The sequence below is a fragment of the Onychomys torridus genome, chromosome 4, assembly GCF_903995425.1.
Source record: "Onychomys torridus chromosome 4, mOncTor1.1, whole genome shotgun sequence".
NCBI lineage: Eukaryota > Metazoa > Chordata > Mammalia > Rodentia > Cricetidae > Onychomys > Onychomys torridus.
Genome location: NC_050446.1, coordinates 79,921,155 through 79,941,599, shown reverse-complemented (window position 1 = coordinate 79,941,599; position 20,445 = coordinate 79,921,155). Strand labels below are relative to the sequence as shown.

The 20,445-nt window shown below is 48.2% G+C and overlaps 1 protein-coding gene across 3 annotated transcripts in view; it reads right to left on the bottom strand.

Moving 5' to 3' along the window:
- Nucleotides 1–20,145, bottom strand: part of Wt1 (WT1 transcription factor) — a 47,195-nt gene extending 27,050 nt beyond the window's left edge. The window contains exons 1-5 of one of the 3 annotated variants that reach the window (XM_036186172.1): nucleotides 16,017–16,026; nucleotides 14,204–14,326; nucleotides 13,699–13,801; nucleotides 3,919–3,996; nucleotides 2,911–2,961 (exon numbers count right to left, since the gene is read on the bottom strand). In XM_036186172.1, the coding sequence (XP_036042065.1) occupies nucleotides 2,911–2,961; nucleotides 3,919–3,996; nucleotides 13,699–13,801; nucleotides 14,204–14,326; nucleotides 16,017–16,026 (365 nt within the window). Of the gene's footprint in view, nucleotides 1–2,910; nucleotides 2,962–3,918; nucleotides 3,997–13,698; nucleotides 13,802–14,203; nucleotides 14,327–16,016; nucleotides 16,027–19,706 lie in introns of those variants that run through there. The other 2 variants (XM_036186171.1, XM_036186173.1) reach the window with 2 other exon arrangements.
- Nucleotides 20,146–20,445: the final 300 nt, after the last annotated feature.

The following is a 20,445-nucleotide window of genomic DNA, read 5'->3' as shown; positions in this document are numbered from 1 at the left end:
TTCCCAACAGTCTGTGAACTCCTTGGACTAGCAAAGGGACATTGATTTTGCTCAGCACTCCTTTTGAGTTTCTATTGTGTTGGATTTCCCACTCCCCCTTCCCAGTCCCCAGAGAGTAACTTCCTCCTTGTTCTAATAACTTGGACCACAGTCAAGGTTGATGTGTTTCTCCGTTCTGCGGGCTATTTTCTTCTGAAGAGACAAAACAGAGGCCAGCAGGGTAGCTGAGGTCTGTCAGCAGCCTTAGGAAGTCAGCAGCCGTTACAAACACACAAAGAAAATGTTTTCAAACAAACACAAGGTAGACAGAACAAGATGGCAGAAACAGAAGTTTTCAAAAAGGAGAGCTTATGCTCAGCAAGGACTCCCCAGATGTGTCTTGTCCGAGGAGCCCACCTAAAAAATGAATTTCTCGCCTCGGGAGATGACACAGTAGCTAAGAGTACTTGTGCTGCAAGCATGAAGACCTGAGTTCAAATCCCTGGTACTCAGCATAAAATCCCAGGCACGGCAGCATGTGCCTATAACCCCAGCACTGAGGACCAGAGACAGGCAGACGCTGGGAGCTTGCTGGCTGGCCAGCCAATCAAAAAGGTAGCTTTCCCGGACAGTAGAGAGCCTACCACGAGGCAATAATGTGGGGAATGATAGAAGAAGGTGCCCAAGGGACATGAGGGGGTTAAAAAATAGGCAAAGAGGAGTTGCAAAGATGGTTCAGCAGTTAAGAGCACTACCTGCTCTTCCAGAGGGCTTCAATTCCCACCACCCATGTGGCTGCTCACAACCATCTGTAACACCAGTTCCAGGAGATCTAATGCCCTCTTCTGGCCAGTGTGGGCACTGCAAGCATGTTGTACACAGACATAGATGCAGGCAAAACAAGCATTCAAGAAAATATTTTGGTGGGGAGTGATGAGACAGAATCTCTCCACATAGCTCTGGCTGTCCTGGAACTCACTGTGTAGACCATGCTTGCAGACTCACAGAGATCTGCCTGCCTCTGACTCCCAAGTACTGGGATTAAAGGTGTGTGCTACCTTTAAATATCAGGCCAATAAAAGAAATCTTAGATAGATACATAGATACATAGATAATAGATACATAGATAGATACATAGATACATAGGTACATAAATACATACATACATACATACATACATACATACATACATACATACATACGTAGGTAGATAGACAGATAGATAGATGGGGTAGAAAACAAGAATAAGCTGCAGTAGGATCCAGTTTGAGGTACATGAGATTTTAATTAAAAACTGGGATTTTGGGTTGGGGATTTAGCTCAGTGATAGAGCACTTGCCTAGCAATCGCAAGGCCCTGGGTTCGATCCTCAACTTAAAAAAGAAAAAGAAAAAGAAAAAAAGATGTGTTAAAAACTGGCATTTTGTGTGATATGTGAATAGTTACTTTTTTTCTTGAAATTATGAATCCAATTGTCAGTGTTTCTCATCATTGAGGAAAAACCAATTCTCTTCCCACAGTGCTCTGAGTAAAGTCAGTATTCAAGAAACCCATTTTCACATCAGAACTCCTTTTTCCAAGATGAAAGTAATGAGTCAGTGAAAACTCTTCTTTTTCCATACTTAGCTTCATCCTGATCATGCCATTCCCAACCCGTGCCAAAAGGTACACTTTACACAGAGAGACCCTGACAATATCCAAAGTAGGCCAGGCATAGTCATACTCGGGAGCCAAATCAGGTAGATCGCTGTAAATTCCTAGCCAGCCTGGTCTACATAGTGAGTTCCAGGTTAGCCAAGGTTGCATAGTGACTAAACAAAAAGACATCAAAACTATCTCAATTGTTGAAAGACTCAGAATCAAATGCATACCCAAGTTCCTTTTCCACAACTTTTTGAATCAAAAAGACCACAAAACCTGTGTTTTGACATGAAGAACATTTGTTTTGTTTTGCTTCGTTTTTTATTTTTGGAGACAGTTTCTCTGTGTATGTAGCCCTGGCTGTCCTAGAACTTACTCTGTAAACTAGGCTGGCCCAGAACTCACAAATCTGCCTGCCCCTGCCTCCCGAGTGCTGGGATTAAAGGTGTGCACCACCACCTCCTGACATGGATATTTTATAATTAAAACATACTGCTTGCTTTACAATCACACTCTGGCATTTCATCTGGCAAGAATTACTAAATTCTGAATGGTGGAGGGTGGAACCCAGAAAAGAGAAGGTAATGGAAATGGAGAGAGGAACATTTCAAAGCTGTAGAGCTTTTGTTTTGTTTTTTCAGATCTGTGGAGAGGGAGTAGAAACTTGGATAAATTAGCAGAAAAATCAAAGGACAGAGAGAGGTCTCAGAAGACAAAAAAGGGACTCTGTGGCTGAAGGAGATCCAGTAAGAAGGTCAGATCCAACAAAGGAAGACCAAAGCTGGTCCTGATGTTTAAGCAGAGAAAGCAAAATCAAAAGAAAGAATTCCAGAAATGCCCCAGATTGTGCGCTATAGGGCTGGGGAACTGGAGAAGTTTAAGAACAAAATGAGTGGGGAATGAATGTCTTTGCAAAACCTGCCCACAGAATCAGAATCAAAAGTCAGTTCTCCCAGGAAAACTAATAGCAAGGTTAAATAAACTAAGGCTGAAGGAAAAACCTGACCAATGACCTATAAGGAACACATTTGATGCCACAAATAGTGTTCTGTGAGACAAGGAAGTGAGCAGGATTCCTGCTGCATGGATTTTTTAATTGTTTTGCACGGATGTCGATGAGAAAAATATCACCAATGCCATGCAGTCTGTGACAAGCCTACAATAAACCAGGAGGGAGGCTGATGTGAGGACAGGTCTTCCCTATCCCCAGCAACTACCCTGACTCCCCCATGTTAGCTCTGACTCCTGCATTGCCCCAGATGTCAGTCAACAAAGCCATTGTCCACTCACTTGCTCTGCCCTTCTGTCCATTTCACTGAGCTGGAGCTCCCAGCAGCCATTCTAGAAGAGAAGAAGAGGTAGGGAATGGGGAATGGAGGATGCATGGTCTGGCAAGCCCCTGGCTCCCAGAATCCAATGAGAAACTTTGAAGGTAATGGTCTTGTCAAGAGTGCTGAAATATGTTCTCAGTACCACTGGTGGGGTCCAAGGCACCCCAGAAAGGCTAGACGGAATCAGATCTGGGCATGGGCTATAATCTCTCCCGCTAACCAGATGGAACCATAGGAAGTGATTTGGCTCTCTAGGATTTATTAATTCATCTGTAACACAGGTAACAGTGCCTGGAGTCCAGAAACCTGTTAGGAGGCCAAGATGCAGCAGGCTAGAAGAGCACCAGCTATCTCAGGCACAGCCCACTGTCATCTCCTCAGACTTGTTAGAAACTACATGTGAGTTCTTCGACTGTTGAAACCCAGCCCCACCTGCCCTCCTTGCTTTTGCTTTAGGAGCAAAGAGAAGCTTTGTACATGTGTGGCCGCAACACACCCCTGCAGTGCCTGCACATCTTGTGTGAGCAAAGCCTGTCAGTGCAACCAGGAGTGGGCACATCTAACTTCGGATTGTTTGAATCAACACACACCAGTACAGTTCACAGACTTTGTACATGCAAAGCATTTCTTGATAAGATAATACAGTGGTTAACATCAGTGATAGCGCCAGCAAAACATAAACATTCAGTAAAGTTTCATGGGCACAGTGTCTTTGAAGAATTCTAAAACATTCAACAAAGAAAGGACACAGTAAGGTTCCCAAGATTCCTTGTTCCCTTGCTCCAGACAAAAACATCCCATTTCCAGTTTTGAAAATTCAATGTTGAACACACCTCTCCAACTGGAGAGGGAAGAAAGTCTCTGAGTGCCGCTGTGAGCCACACCCCTTTTTCTAAGCCCACGCCTGTGCCCCCTTTATAAGCTATAAATACCCTGGAAATTATTTAGACAGCTATAAGTTCCTTACCCCTTTAAGGTGGCTCCTAGGTTCATCTGATTCCAGGTCATGCATTCAAGCTGGGAGGTCATTTGGTATAAATTGTCACTGTGGAAAACATCCATAGTTAGAAACACACATAAGTTTTCACCTTACAGCACACGCCTGCACATTTTCTAAAATGATGAATATGTGAATCTAAAATGGTTTTCATTCCATCTCACTGATCTCTGCATTCACACACACACACACACACACACACAGACACAGAGAGAGAGAGAGAGAGAGAGAGAGAGAGAGAGAGAGAGAGAGAGAAAGCAGAAAGGATGAGAGTAATTTTGGTTGTTTAGAGAAAAAAAGCCTTAGCACAGTGAATTTTGGAGTTTCTAAAGCGATCTTCAGCCTTGGAGGGAAGAGACTAGAGGGAGTGCAGCTTTGAAAGGTAACACAGGCTGGATGCTCAACATTAAAGTTAAAAGCCTGGAGCTGAGAGAGAGAAGACAGCGGATTAATTATTCGTGAAAAGGCCATTACGTTTGTTTAATCAAAAGGATAAGTATCGTGTGGATTATGAGGGTCCGAAAGGTCAGGGTGATGGGTGATGAATTGGCTAACACCCAAGGATGTGACGAGCAAAAGAACCAGGGCAATGATCTCAGCACACAGCTAAGGAATTATTCTGCCTGTGTTTTATAACCCTGGTGAAAGTCAAGTGAAGTTTTAAGGGAAAAAAAAAAAAAACATTTTAAAAAAAAACAGCCTTTGATTTACATTAAGACCTCAAAGGGCAAAATAAACCTCCAGGTAAACCAACCAAGAGCTGTTCTCTCTCCATTGTGTATCTCATTACTAACACGTAAATCAAGAAATCTACAATGGCCAAGCCCTATCAGGAAGATATTTAGGGCAGAATCGAAAGGGTTAATTATGAAATCTGAAGCCCAAGAGTTTAATGGTTTGCCTGGAAACCTTCAGTCTGAACATACTGCAGAAGAAAATGTTCACCCTACCTTGGCTACAGAATGAACAGAGATAAGCATTCAATGCATGTTACCAGGTCACAAATCCTGGACAATCTCCTGTCTTGTCCCAACATTCCTTTCTGTTGCTTTATCAGACAGAGGCCATAGGAGTTTTTTATTCAGAAAGGGTTTTCTGGGCCAACTGAACTGAGAACTTGTGGAGGGGTGACAGAAATCACACCACTCTGAATCACTGGACACTGTCGTGTGCTCACTCTCAGCCTTGCTCCATAAATAATGGTAGCATCCATCTGAATCTCCTATAATCATGCTGCAAATTATTTAGATCTCCTTGAGGCCAGTACCCGGGCTGAGGAGGAAATCAGCTTCCAGGAGGAGGTTTTTGCATATAAAAAGTAGAGTGACTTCAAATTCCAAGTATGTGCAGCAGCTTCATTAGTCAGTGTGTATCTGGACCCCATCACTCATCCCTGTGTCTGACTGCCTATTATGGTACCACAATATCCTACATATCAATGGGAAGGGAGGAAAAAAAAAAAGATTAGTTTCTTCTGGAGGTTCCTCGTTTGCAGCGGCAGCCCGTGCTGGTCTGTGCCACTGCGCTTCGCAATTCCACGAATTCTTTCTGTAAGGCTGATGTAATTAATTCCTGAAAGACCCCAACTTTTATTAGAAGTGCCAGCCTGCTGCATTTACCACAGCAGAATTTCTTGAACTTTCTTTGGGCTGACAGTTCATTAATAAGCGGCCTCCTCCACAATCTCTCTGCTGGTTTTTGTTCTCCTGTGCCTTCTCATCAAGCAATCCATTTATTAATCTTGCCATTAATCTCAGCCAAGGGGCATTGTATTCCCCAGGTAGCTCTTTATTTTTGTCACTGATTTTTAAAAAATTGTTCACCAACTAAAATCACTCAGCTGTAGTTGACAATTTTCCTTGGCCCTGTTGGGATGTGGGGTCTCTCTGGAATTACTTAACCCTTACATAAGACTCAAAACATTATCATTTTATTTTCTATTATTGTTATTATTATTATTATTATTATTATTATTATTATTATTATTATTGGTTTTTGAGAAAAGGTTTCTCTATGTAACAGTCTTGATTGTCCTGGAACTCACTTTGTAGACCAGGTTGGCCTCAAACTCACAGAGACCCACCTGTCTCTGCTTCTCAAGTGCTGGGATTAAAGGTGTGCACCACCATGTCTGGCTATGGTCATTTTTAAGCAAGTTGGGAAATAAGGTGAGTGACAGAAGCTGATGCCTAAGGTTGAATGAATGAATGCCAAATCTCTAAATTCATATTTAGAGATTTTCTAAGACTCAATGCACAGTCCTATTGATTCCTAATTGCCTCAATACAAAAAGATCTCAAAGACAAATAACTTTAAATGCATTTCCTTGGTCCCCAGAAGAATTTTCTTAAATGAAGAAAATACACGTGTGTCTTCCTATGGGATATTTAATTTAAAAAAAAAAAAAAAAAAAAAAAAAAAACCTCTGTACTGCATTGTCCAATATGGCAACCACTAGCCATGTGTGGCTGTTGAACATCAGAAATACAGCCTCATTGAGATAAAGTTTGGGCTATACTGGGTCAAGTACAATGTTTTCTATAATAAGCTTCCTTTTCTTATTTTAATGTGGTTCCTAGCACATTTCAAATACATCCATGGCTTATACTATGTTTCTTCTAGACAGTGGTCCTTTGTTGTTGTTGTTTGTTTTGTTTTGTTTTTCGAGACAGGGTTACTCTGTGTAGCTTTGCGCCTTTTCCTGGAACTCACTTGGTAGCCCAGGCTGGCCTTGAACTCACAGAGATCCGCCTGGCTCTGCCTCCCGAGTGCTGGGATTACAGGCGTGCGCCACCGCCGCCCGGCGACAGTGGTACTTTTGAGTGGTACTTATTATGTTCCGCTCCTTTGGAAGCATTTGACATCTGAGCCTAGTTCACTGTCATTTACACAGTAATCATACTCTCACAATATCATCATAACAAAAATTTTAAATAATACTACTAATTTAATTTTTTTTTCTTTTTGTAATCTTTCTGCATAGAGACCCTTAGGAATCAATGGGATTATGTTTTGAGTCTGTGAGAAAATCTGAGGAAATTACCGTACAGCTCTCTGTACCTCAGACTTCACATCTATCAAATGAGAAAATGAATCTTAGTCTCATTTTATAGGGATATTGTAAGGCTCACAGAGATTGATGTTCATACTGGCGCTCTGAAGATGGTATGGAGAATACACAGTTTTCTAACCTGTCCAATTTTATCTGCCACATTTGTGCATTCTCGGTGTGGCTCCCAACAACTTCATGAAATTATCATCCCCATTTGTCAGACAAGGATTGGCACTCAGAGGGACACCTGCTGCTAGGGTGACTGATGGCCCTTCCATGCTCCTTTAGAGGCCCCTGGGCATGATTCAACAATTGAACCTATACTGTCATTTATATATATAACATCAGGACCAGCAACTCATGGAAGCTGCAGGGATGCAAGACGCCTGTTGTAGCCTCTTCTACTCACTAAAGATAGTCACCCCCCTGCCCGGTGACTGCCCCCCAACACTCTGTGCTGCAGTTGTTCTGATAGCTCAGCCATCAAGCTTCGCAAGAGGGAGGCTGGGGAGATGGAACAGAGGAGAAGGAATTGCAGACGATCTAAAAAAGCTCCTAGTTGGTTTCCTTCACCATACCCTGCCTTTTGCTGGCTTAGGGGGCTGTCTGCATGGCACAGCTCTCCTGGAAAGCAATGATAGTAACCCACTGCTGCAGAGGGCAGAGTGTCAACTTGAGCTGAAAATACTGGGACACACCATAGTCACGACAATTCTGATCTCTAGGCAATCGGTCATCACCCAGCTCTCATCGTGGAAGCCTGGGGAAAGAGGCAGCATCATTCAGGGAATATTGACCTCTGGCTAATGGAGCACTTACTTATTAAATGGCTGTGGTCAGTATCCACCACCTCATCCCCAGAAGGAATCAGGGAAACATGTGGTTTGGCTCAAGGCAGCCCCAGTGGTCACGTAGACATTGCAGCTCCAACCATTAAGCACTGCCTGGTCGGAAGTGGACCTGAAGCTACAGACTGCCAAAATATATTCCCAATGTCATGATATCCTTTATATATTTTAAGTAGATTTTTTAAGTCACTTGTTTCCTATGTACAAAAAAAAAAAAATGTTTGAAGTCAGAGGCAAGGGAGAAAGGAAAGAAACTTGTATTGCTGGAATTAATGCAGGTTGGAGTCAAATGAAAGGAAGTCGGTCCTAGCAAAAGGGGAACTTAAAAGGAAATCAGTAGTAGATCGTATAGTTTGTTTTGGCCTGGAATGCAGAATTGCTGTGTTCTTGACCTCTACACAAAAGAAAGGAAGGAAAAAAAAACCTCCGCTATTATCTAGACCAGAACTCCCCCACCTTCAAATACAGCAGACTCCAGCACGTTTCCATCTTTAAGCATGTTTACTATATTTGACAAAAGACAGATGAAAGGGTCCTGTCAGAATCCTCTAACTGGTCTGTTTGAGATCACAACTCTTCCGCCACTGTGGCTGTGGCTGTGGCTGGCAAAGGAGAATCTCAGCACAGGTGAAGCTTCCCCATAGACACACAATTGTTGAAAAAGATTTTACCACTGAAGTCAGTGGTAAGACTTTGAGATAAGGCCTTCTGCTATGATGGCCCAGCCCTGTACCAAAGGAGAGGTCTCTGTAGCCTTGCCTCTACCCACTAAGCAAGGTGCACATGGGGAGACTACATGCAGGCTTCCATGGAGCCTTTTCTCCTGCGACCCTCCTCCACGGTGGAGGCAGGCGCCACGGAGGCTGACTGCCCTGAACTTTCTGCCCAGCAGGCTGCAGTGAATAATTATTTCATAGTCGCTCGCTTAGTATTGTGTTTGCTCTCAAGCTCCCCAGCTAACCAAAGGAAAACCCACTAGGGATTCAATTTCTAATAATAAACACTTGGTCAGCACACAAGTTGCAGGAATATTTGGAACTAGATTTTTCCCCCTCCCTGGAGACGGGTTCAATTCAAGCCTGTGACTTTGATAACATGGCCCACCACGCTGGAAACCACTTCAGTCCTTCCATTTTAGCTTCTGTGGGAAACAAATAAAAAAATATACTATACAATGTACATGGTTTCACAAGTGAAGACAGGCAAAATTAATGGTAATTTTATTTTGAGTACAGCTGTCGCCTGATTTATGACTTAATTGAGGCCAAGTCCACGTGGCAAGTTATGGGTATCCCTTTGACCTGCAGTTTCCAAAATTCCACAGAAACTCTATGGCTGCTAAGGTGGTTGATCGTCTGTGAAATTAACGGGTCTACTGACCACATCAGTATTCGGGAATCATCAGTATTTCATTAAAATATAGGAAGCATACGTTTTTTAGAATTGGAGTAGTGTTACCTGCTAAAGGGCAAACAGAACCCAAAGAAATCTTCTCATCTGAGCCCACAGCACGGAGAAAGAAATCCAAGTAAAGCTATGGGCTGGAGAGATGGCTCAGCACTTAAGAATACTGGCTGCTCTTCCAGAGGGCCAGAGTTCAAGTCCCAGCATCCACATGGAGGCTCACAACCACCTATAATTCTAACCCCAGGGAATCTAACACTCTCCTTTGGTCACTGAATGTACATGGTACAGAGACATGCATGCAGACAAAACACCGTATACAGAAAACGAACACAATTTTAAAAACAGGAGACATATAAAGCTAGTAGAAAATCAAAGGGATAGATTAAAAAAACTAGCATATGAAAAAAATCAGTACAAATAGGAATATTTTTCATACACAGTACCCAGCATTGTTCAAAGTAGCTGTGAGGCTCACCCCGTGCACAGCAGGGAGTGGCAGGTCTGAGGCAGTTAGCCAGCACAAGAGCCAAACAGCAAGGCTTGGAGACAGTGACCAGCTAGCTGCCTTGTCTGGCTAGAAACTGCAATGGGTTCTACTGCATGAGACTGGACTTCATTACTCCTCACTCTGGGAGATCATGTAGTCCACTCTTCCCTGAGACCTTGCTTCTGGGCAAGCACACACCAGGAGAGCCCAGAAGCAGTCCTCCTAAAGCAGACAGGTGAAAAGAGAGATTTATACTCTAGAAGTCTTTAGGAGGCTTCTCCTGTGCTGAGCTTCATCCCAGTGCTATATGTCCAATGATAAAGATGAAGCTGGAGGAGTCTGGAGAGTGCTGCTTTTGACAGTACCCACCGGGGCAAACACTGCCCATAACACTTTCTATGGTGGCTATGAGTAAAATGACTGCCACTACTATGGGAGATAAAGTCCATCCTCCAGCAAGAATGATGACACATAACATCTATAGAGAGTGGCACTTAGCCTTGTAAGAGGGTGAGGAAGAAAAGATTGCATCCTCACTGCGTGAATTTGAATCCAAATTACATTTCTTACTATGTCCCACTGGGGAAAAGGATTCAACTCCGAGGGTCTTAGTGTCTTTCTTTGTAAAATGGAGGTGATAAGCCAGTGCCCACCTCCAAAATCAGTGGTGTGGACTAAGGAGGTCAACACCCACAAGGTACTTTACAATGGCACCCAACAATAACAGGTCTAGGCAAGCAAGTATTTGCACTTACTGTTTATCAATAAAAGATCCTGGCATAGAAAGGGACATAATCCAAGCAAGTGGTCCAGAATCACTCACTTGCAGAGTATAAATGGGCTTTGGACTCTCACTTACTGTGTCATCTTCATCAAGATGTCTTGGGTCTCTCAGTTTACCTCCTCATCAGTAAGGTGGAAATTATAGTATCTACTTCATAGGTAGTAAGACTAATGGGTGCACTGAGCATGCTACTGGAGAGAGAGAATGGTGTAGGGGACAAAAGAGCTGACTTTTGAGACATTCCTCAAAGTAGGCTCACATTGGTCCTCGGCTTATTTAATGCCACAGGTGTGTGATATTTCTTGTATCTCAAACAAGAGAAGGAAACTAGATCCCAAGCCTGGGGAGACAACAGTTTATATGGGGAGTGGGGGGGGGGCACCGCAGAGTGGGAGAAGAGGAGGCTGAGCAGTCTGCTTCAGGGAACCAAAGGCAGCAAGGCAGAACCAGCAAGCCTTTGTTTCCCAGTTGTTTCCAACTTTAGAAGGAAAAAGGTACCAAGCCGAGGACCAGTGAGTAGCCACATCACTAACCATCTAAAATTCAGAACTTAAGCCATTTAGCCATTAAAGTTTGCTCCCATTTTCTGTGCTACTGAGTCGTTACATTCACGGAAGTGTTTGAACCCCCTCCAAATGTTTTCAGAAATAGAAAAGAAGTATGCAACTTCAGTATATTTGCCTACTCATCATTCCTGTGGGACAGTTATCTGATTTTGGAAAAGAGATTATCAACGCTGTGAATTTAGGGTAAAAGGAGCACCAAAGGTCCACATGAATGCTTCAAGAGAGCAAGCTCTTTTCCTACAAGGGTCCTAAGTGTTTTCGCTATGTTTCTGCTAAGGACATTTCTGTAGTGGGAGAAAATGGTGTTTTTTTATGAGATCAGCATAAAAACAAGATTAAAAAATGTTATAGAATGTCATAGAAAGTATAAAGGGACAAACAAATATTTATGCGAGGTGAATCTGACAAAATTACTTTCAACAATGGCCAGTCAGAAACTAGGCTAGAAAATATGTTTTGTAATAAAATGTGACCTTGGGATAAGATAATATAGTTCCAATACTTGGCATGCAAGAGGCCCCAGCGACAGAAACTGTAGCAATCAGAATGACTTTCCCTTCTGGATGGTAACCACAGATTCATCCCCAGGTCAGAATCCATCATAGATCCTCCCCAAGTCATAAATCCATAAGAAAAATCCAAACTCCGTTTGGAAAAATGATACTAAATTGTAGGTTGTGATCACTTTCTAATGGACACCTTTCCTAGAGTTCCTCAGTGTGGGCCAGGCTTTGGCAGAAAGAGGAATGAAGGATGTGTCTGTAAGTAACACACACACACACACACACACACACACACACACACACACACTCATGAGCTACATCTTGCCAGCCCCCAGGCCTCAAGAAGGTACAAGCCCCATCTCAACAATGTCCACTCCTACACCTACACCGAGCTCTTTTTCCTGACTGAGGGGACCAAGGTCTTCACACTGGGAACTGTTCCAGGGACCTCCCTTATAGCTACTAGAATAACAGTGATGACACTCTTAGCGTTAGACAGGAAGGATGTCTGTGGCTTGTTACCACCACTCCCCCTAAGGGAAGAGATTTCCAGCAGGGCGTGTACTTTCTAGCTAGGGAGGGAGAAAAGGCAGGTGTGTGTCCCTTCTCGGCACCTTGGGCATACATATCTCTGCCTCCCTTTTTTAAATAAAGTGATGTGGAATCCAAGATCTGGTTAGATGTGATGGGGTTTTGTTGTTGTTTGTTTGTTTGTTTGTTTGTTTGCTTTTCACACCAAACAGAAAAGTTTCCAAAGTCTGAGCCCTCCAGAGGGCAAAAATAGAAGAGCCCAGGCACTGTGCTTCAATACCCGAATGGGAGAGTCAGACCAGCCCCAGAGTCAATTTCGTAAACATACCTGAGACCCTACTATGCACCGCCGCACTGCAAGGTCTGGAGTCCAGAGCAAGGATGTGCCCCTCCTCCACCTGAGGGCCTGGAGGTCCCCAGGCGCGGCCATTCTCCCACCCAATCTCCCAAGACAGAAGCTTTTCCTTCCTTCATTACCTCACTACCTCCTTCCCTTGACGTCAGCCTCCCGGAGCGGAGGGGCGGGAGGATGGGGATGGGTTTGGGGCAGTCGGTGTCAGGATCCCCGCAGTACCCGGGGGAGGAGGGAGCGGTGAGGTAATGAGCACCCAATCCTCTGCAGCCAAGACCGGCAGCGCGGCCACCTTCCAGCGGACCGGTGTGTGTGCATCGCAGTTACTAAGCAACCCTATCTGAGACGTGGGATGCCGGCCAAGTTCACCCAAAGTTGAAGAATAAATTTGGGGGAGAAAGAGTGGAGAGTGGAACTAGAGACTAGAGAAGGGGGGGAGGGAGCGGAGCTTCGGTGAGGAAAAAAAGCTGACCTTCCTTCTCCAGAAGCAAGAAGGGCGCTTGCGCAGGGCACTGTGTGTGCAGACGTCTCCCTGATCAACCCTCTCGAGTAAAGGGTCTCGTCCCAGAGCGCATACAAGGCTGCCACAAACCATGTCCACAGAACACTGCCACAAGTCAAAACGCTGGAGGCTAACGGGGAGAGGAAGGATGTGGCCGCTCTAGACGCCATTTAAGTAGTTTGGCCCCTGTGGCCAGTTGGCGGAAGGCTTTAAACAAAAGGATGGAGTGGGAATGGACTTGGTCCTTAGTTTTTGGTCCTGGGGAAGTTAAAGAGCTCCCAGCAAAGACCATCAGGAAATAAATCGTGACCAGGCATGGTGGCACACTCCTTTAATCTCAGGACTCGGGAGAGAGCGACAGGCAGACCCTTAAATTCGAAGCCACCCTGGTCTACAGAGCAAGTATCAGGACAGCCAGAGAAACACAGAAAAACTGTCTCGAAATACCAAGTAAAAGAAATATCCCGTGAAGGCCTCAGCTTCTTTTTTTTTTTTTTTTAAATCTCCAAACCTAATGGACTCCATTTATATGCAATGTAAATTGATATCCAAGGCAGGCACCTGCTTTAATTTGAGCGTCTGGGCCGGGTACAGACTTTCTTTGCCTCCAAAACCTTCCAGCTGTCCCGATGGCCAGGGTCTGGCGTTCCCTCGCAGCCCGCTCACCTGCACCTCCAGGGTCACCAGGACACAGTCATGGTGCTCCGCACCTTCTTACCTGCTGTAGGGCGTCCTCAGCAGCAGGGCCTGGCTGCCTGTGCAGCTGTCCGAAGGGGTGTGACAGCCGTACACCGGGGGTGGCACCGAATACTGCTGCTCGCCTGCCAGAGAGCCAAGGGCAGCAGTAAGTGGGACTGAAGAGTGTAAGGCACATGCAGGGGTTCTTGTGCGGGGAGAGCGTGCAGAGCTTCGGACAGCGGGGCCTGGCGCCAGCCCCGGGACAGCGAGGCCGCTCTCCACTCAGGGAACGAAAACGCCTTCGCTTTGGGTTGCCCTGCAGGCACTCTAGCCTTGGTGGCCTTGTCTGAGTGGCACTTTTCCGTAACTTACTTGGAATAGAAGGAGCTTCGATCTTTCAAATAGAGTCAAGCCAGCCATGGTTTCTAGGATCCCTTTAGATGGCCTCTACTTCCTTCCCCCAATTTGCTAAGGCTTGGAAATCCAGGTAGGAAACGGTGAAAGAGATGGAGGCAGCGCGTAAAGCATCTTTTCCATCCACTTACCCAGAGAGCCCTGCTGGCTCATGGGGTCCTCGTGCTTGAAGGAGTGGTTGGGAAACTGCGCCGCATGGTGCGAGGGCGTGTGACCGTAGCTGGGCGCCCCGTCGAAAGTGACCGTGCTGTATCCTGAGGAAGCGCCAGAAAGAAGCACAGTGTCAATTAGGCTCCTGAATAGGCGAGGGCGCGACATTGGCAGCGGGCACCTGATTCCGGAATTCGCGTCAGCTGTAAGGGGTTCCCCGCCCCTCCGACCTCTAGGACTTCAGGATTGAAGCAGGAACCAAGCTCTGTGACCTCATCCCACCTCTTCTCCCAACTAAAATCCCAAGCTCCCTTCCCTTCTCTTTCCCAATTCTTCCACTGCCGAATGCTCCAGCAAGTAAGGTGTAAAGGCGGTCACCCGCCTAGAGGAGAAGTCTTTCTTAAAAACAAACAACCCCGTGGCTCTCGCGCAAGGGCGGCTCGTCTCAGGGGACTGAGTTTCCTCCACTGACCCGGCTTTGACTCGGGGCTGTAAATCAGGGGCCCATGCACCAACTTCCATTAATTACTCGGAGCCAGTTCAACGGTCTGCGCTTTAAATGCAGAGAGTAATTAACCAGGGCACGTTACGTCTCGGGGCTGCACAGCCTGACACCAAGACATCCAAAGCCTTAAGGAAAGCTTGTAGGGGTGGCAAGAAAGGACCCTTCCAGTTGGGTCGAGTCCTTCTCTCCCCGTCTCCACGCCCACCTGGGGCCCGGAGGGCCCAACTCGGAACACTGCTGTAGTGACTAACCTTCTTGCCCTACAGACTGGAAAACAGATTTCTTTTAAAATGTGCAGGACACTGTCTTTATCTGTCCCTGGGTAGCAGTGTCTTAATTTCTTGCCTCGGTTTCCCTACTGAGAAACAGAGGCCGGTGCTCTTTCCTATCACTCAAATGGATAAAATGTGGCGTCTTACTCTTGTATGATATTGCTTCTAAATGTCTATAAATACACATCCCACCTGCTTTGCCAAAGCTCAAGTTGGTGCAAGAGGGAGCATCCTCAGAATTCTCCCAGGGACTCTAGGGGGGGGGGGGCTCCCCCTCCTGTGGTGAAGCTTGGAAGAAGCCTGGACTCCCAGGATAGAGCTGGCTAGACTCTCAGAGTGGCTAGGCTCCTTCCCTTCCCAGCCCCAAGCAGCAGCCCCAGTGGCTTCCTAACGCAGTCTCTAAAACCCCAAAAGGTCTAGGGATCAAGGTTCTTCAGTAAGGGGTCGCCGAGACCATTCATTCAGTACAGAGACAGAAAGCCGGTTATCTCCAACTTCAAAATATAAAGGGGACACCCACTGCCCAAACAAAATTCCTAGCTTCTATGGGGTCACTCCGGAGCAGTAAACGACACTGTCCGGATGGAGGTGTTTCACAGTGAAGGAATGGAATGAGACACCACGGGAATTACCGAGTTCTGTCCTGGGAAAACCTGAGTGCCCCGGGAGCTCCAGTTAGTGACTGAGGAATCAACAAGCTTTTCAACCCGGGAGAGCCCAGAGTGCCTCATTTTTCTTCCTGTGAAGTGGAGAAAGATAATCCCCAACCCTTAATAGCTCTTGGGCGTGGATCAATAAGTACATTTGGCCTTCCCGAGACTTCCTTTTGAGAGAAAAGGCCTCGCCCTACTTGAGGCCTACAGTTTACACACGAAACATGGGTCTAGGCACCCACAAGAATTTTCCAAGCAGAATTTAGGAGTTTGTGAAAGAGTATTTAAACAAAAAAAACAAAAAACAAAAACAAAAAACGGGGAGGGGGGCGCGGTAGGAGCAGTAAAGTTTCTCTGAACGAACCCTTCTCCATGTCTGAGCCGAGCTGCCAATGACCTAAGGCACGCACAGTCTGAGACCCGCCGCTCAACCGCTCTTAGCGAGAGCTGCTGGTGCCAGGCTGCTGCTCCCACGCTGGGGACCTCCGCTCCGCGCTCCGAAACTCCGACTTGGGGATGCGGGCGTCCAGCAAGGCTCCCTGTCCGCCTAGTCGTGGATGAGACCCGCAGACCACGGCGGGCAGCAGCAACCTTGAGCCCCTCCCTCGGGGCTCCTGGGAGGGGCAACAGTGAAAGGCATCGGAGAGCTCTTTTAATTGGAAGCTTATCGGAACCCGGGCTGATTAGGAACCTGCTGTACTCGTCCTGAGCTGAGCCCAGCTCGAAGAAGGCGGGAGTGGGGGCCGGGGGAGAGGCTGCTGACGCTGCGAAGTATCAGGAGTATTCAAAGGCTTCTTGTCCAGGCCGTGCAGGGAGAGGCCCTCGAAGCCAAGGTAGCCACTTTCCCACGGTTGGTCTGGACCAGGGAGGGGAGAGCAACCTTGACTTTGCGGGAAGGACAGTATCGCTCTGAGCTCTCCTCCCCTGCCTCCACTGCGGAGGAGCCCGGAACAGGCAGCCCCAGCTTGGCCCTGAGGAGCTGAGGGGGAGATCCTATGGCAGGCGTAGCCTGGAAGGTGTTCCCGAAAATCCAGCCGCCATGGGATAGGTGAGGTCCTCACTCCTACCCAACTACTGTCTTGGATGTGACCGGAGGGGGGCGCCTTAGGCCCCATCACAGCTGGTCTCCCCGTGTGACCAGCTTCGCAGTGATCTCCAGGGCCTAGGCTCACGCGGGTGTGAGCACCGCAGGCCTGGGGGTGGGGGTGTCAGAAGCTGACCTCAAGTCCACATTGGGTCCAGACTAGGAAAACCCTCATCCTCACTTCTGGGTCTTGACAGACTTTCCAGCCATCTCACACTCGCAAGTTGTCAGGGCCTATTCAACGGGGCAGAGAAAATCCATTTCAACCATTTCAAAATTTCTGGGAGAAAAATGTGGGTTCAAAACCTAGCTCTGCCAAGACCTAGGAGATCTCTGGAAGTCTTATCTCCTAGTGCCCGGAGTTCAGCGTCCAGGATTAAGAGGCTATGTGCTTCTTGTAAAGGTTCCTATAGCCTTTAGCTTGTCCATAGTCAATCTACACCCTCACCCCACCGAGTAAGGTTTTAGTGTTTGCTAAATTAATGTTTAGACGGTTGGGGTGGCAGCTATATAAGAAACGGGGGTGGATGTCCTTAAGAAGCCGAAGAAGGGATGAATGAGCGCCGTAGTTCGGCTCCGTGGTTTGCACACAGGTAACTCGAACTATTCTCTGCAGCGGAGTCTGAGCAAAGCACGTTGACGGCCATTCTCACGTTCTCCAGCGACAGCTGGCACCTTCTAATCAAAACCCCGAACTAAACCCTACGTTATGAAAACGCTCCCTAGGAACTCCAATAGTAAGAAGAATGAATATTCAAAGAATCTCGGACCTCCAGGGTCTGCCCTAGTAGTCACCTGGAGTTGGGGAAGGGTGGGGGTGGGGGGAATAGCAGCCCCATAATTCCCCACTTCAACTCCCAGAGGACAAGGGAGCCCACAGACTGTGCCTGCACAACCCGCTTGTTTTAACTAGGAGAGAAAAAGGTAAGTTCCCTGACAGGAACCTGCTTCCTGGGTATGACCCTACCCTGAAGGTAACAAGGTAACTCTCCGCAGCCCCCCCCCCCTTTTCCTGTGTGGTATGAGAAGAGCAGAGAGGGTGGTGGGGAGGTTTCACCTGGGCCCTGGTCCTCAGCTCCCAAGCTCTTCCTTCATTAGCAGCCCAGCCTGTCTACTCCAGAAGAATCTGGACCACCACCACCACCCACCCACGTACGGGCAATGCCCACGAGTTTTAACTTCTCAGTCCCTCCCACCCTCTACTATGGGCTTTTACTAGACTTGCAGTGCAGAATGCTAAACATCACACACACACACACACACACACACACACACACACACACACACACACACACACGCCGCAAAGCCCCCATGAGCCAAGAAGGGCTATAGGTCAGTAAGTCTCTCCAAACAACAGGCATGCTCACCCAAGTCATACACATGCCTGCCAGTGGCCCGGTTTCGGACGCAGGGAGGTTTAGGTGGGCTGTGTGTTCTGTATTTAGAGCCTGGTGGGGCTTCCTCGTGTTTGGCCTGTAACTTTTCGGTCTAAGCCATCTTAGCTCTCCTCTTAGATCAGCGAACTGACCTGGAGGTTTGCCAACGGCAACACCTGCCTACTAGAAAGTGATGCAAAGGCACCCAGTTCTTCCAACATCTTCCAACATCTCTTGATCAAAACACTAGTTTCATTTAAGAAAGACCTGGGACGGAGGAGCCCCCTGAGTCCGCTCCAGGTTGCTCCTCGAGACCAGGAGCTCCCATTCTTCGGTTTCGGTTTCGCTAGAGCTTCGGATGGTCACAGTGCTGCAGGATGGGTTCAGAAGGCCCAGAACACTTCCACATCTCCTGCAATCAGTACCCGCCCTTCCCACGTATTTCAGAAACACCCAGACCAAGGACAGCAGAATTTTTGGTTCAAGAAAAGCATCCGCCTCTGTGTTAGTAAATATTTCCCCAAAACATCGAATGAAACCAAATTAGATTCTCAACAGCAAAGGGATCAAATGGGAACAAACGAAGAAAACTGCCTTGCCTTAGCAACCACGGTTCCGCCAGGGCACTAACGAAGGAGAGGTGTGGGGGAGCCTGCCAGAGTTAGAAACCATACTTATGGCATACAAGATCCCTTGTACATTGACGGAAGATCGCCAATACATTTGTTCCTATGGCGATGTCCCACGCCTGAGGAACATTTCCCCAACCTAACCTCCGCCTGTGTGACTGGGAAGCATCCGAGGAGCGCTGAAGGAAGAAAGCTACCTTTCCCCAGACTCCCTCCAAGGATTTGGTTATCGTTTGGAGTTGGCCCAGCTGGGCTGTCTTCCATTCCCGCCACCTGCGTGGCCCGAGACTTTGCGTGGCCTGGAGAGATCCCTACAGTACTACCTTTCCCACAAGCTCTGTGCAAACCCGACTCGGTCCCCAAAGTGTTAATCCCCCCATTCCAAAGCTCCCTTCTTGCTTCTGGTGGGCCTGAAGTGAGCCGGCACCTATGGAGAGCTAGAGGTTCTTCAGGTTTGAGCCTGTCAGAAGCATCACAGGGGTCCCTAAACGCTGATCCGACTCCTGAGTCCTCTGAGTCGGTCTACCTACACGTCTGAAAGGGTCGATGCCTGGTGGTAATTTGGTGAGGCATCAGACCTCTCCCCAACGCAGAGCCACATGTTACAAACAACCCTACAACCAATGCCCTCTTTCTCTTCCCGGGGAGTCCCGGAATCTCTCGGGCACCCTGGGTGGGACCCGAGATGTCCTCCCGGGTCCTGCGAACTATCGGACTCTGGGGTCATGCTCAGCAGTGTGCATGTGTGTGTGTGTGTGTGTGTGTGTGTGTGTGTGTGTGTGTGTTAGCACTTCACAGAGTCCACTCTTCCTTGTCCAGGCACCCGCTACTTTCAGAATCCTTGGAAAGGCAGCTAGGTAAGAGCTAGGATCAGGAAGGAACAGGGGAGGAGGGGAGAGGCCTCGCGGGGGCAAGGATGCTCAGGCACTGTCGCGCGTGGAGGGCGGGCTGCCCGGACTCCGTACCTTGGTTGCGGATGGTGGGCTGGCTCTCCAGGCAGCTGGGCAGGTAGGGCGCATTGGGGAACATCCTGGCCTGGCCCGAGGACGCCTGGCTGGGCGGGGGAGGACCGAAGGGTCCGTAGCGACAGGCCCCTGCTGTCCCGGTGAACTGGCCAGAGAAGTGCAAGGTGAAGGCGCTCAGACATTGCTCCTCGTGCGGCTCGGCGCCGCCCCAGCTGGGCTCCTGCTTGATGAAGGAGTGGGGTGGCGGCGGCGGCGGCGGCGGAGCGGGCGGAGGCGCGGGACCGCCCAGCGACCCGTAAGCCGAGGCGCCCGGAGGCGCGAAGTCCAGCACGGGTGCCCACTGCGCCGCGCCGCTCACGGGGAGCCCGCAGCCGCCGCCGCCGCCCAGCGAGGACACGGCGGGCAGCAGCGCGTTCAGGTCCCGCACGTCGGAACCCATCAGCTGCGGCTCGGAGCCGAACGGCCCTCCGCTCCTGCGATCCTGCGGACCGTCGGCACTGGACTTGGCCCAGGTGCTGCGGGGGCCTCGATCCCCGGGCTGCTCCTCCTCCTGCTGCTGCTGCTGCTGCTGCTGCTGCTGCTGCTGCTGCTGCTGAAGACACCCGGGCTCACGGCGGAGCCTGGGCTGAGACGCCGGCTCCGGGACACACGTGGAAGCCGGCTCCTGCGACAGGAGGAAGTCCAGGATCGCGGCGAGGAGGCGGCGGGCCCGGGTTCCTGGGCTGCCGTCCTCGCTCTG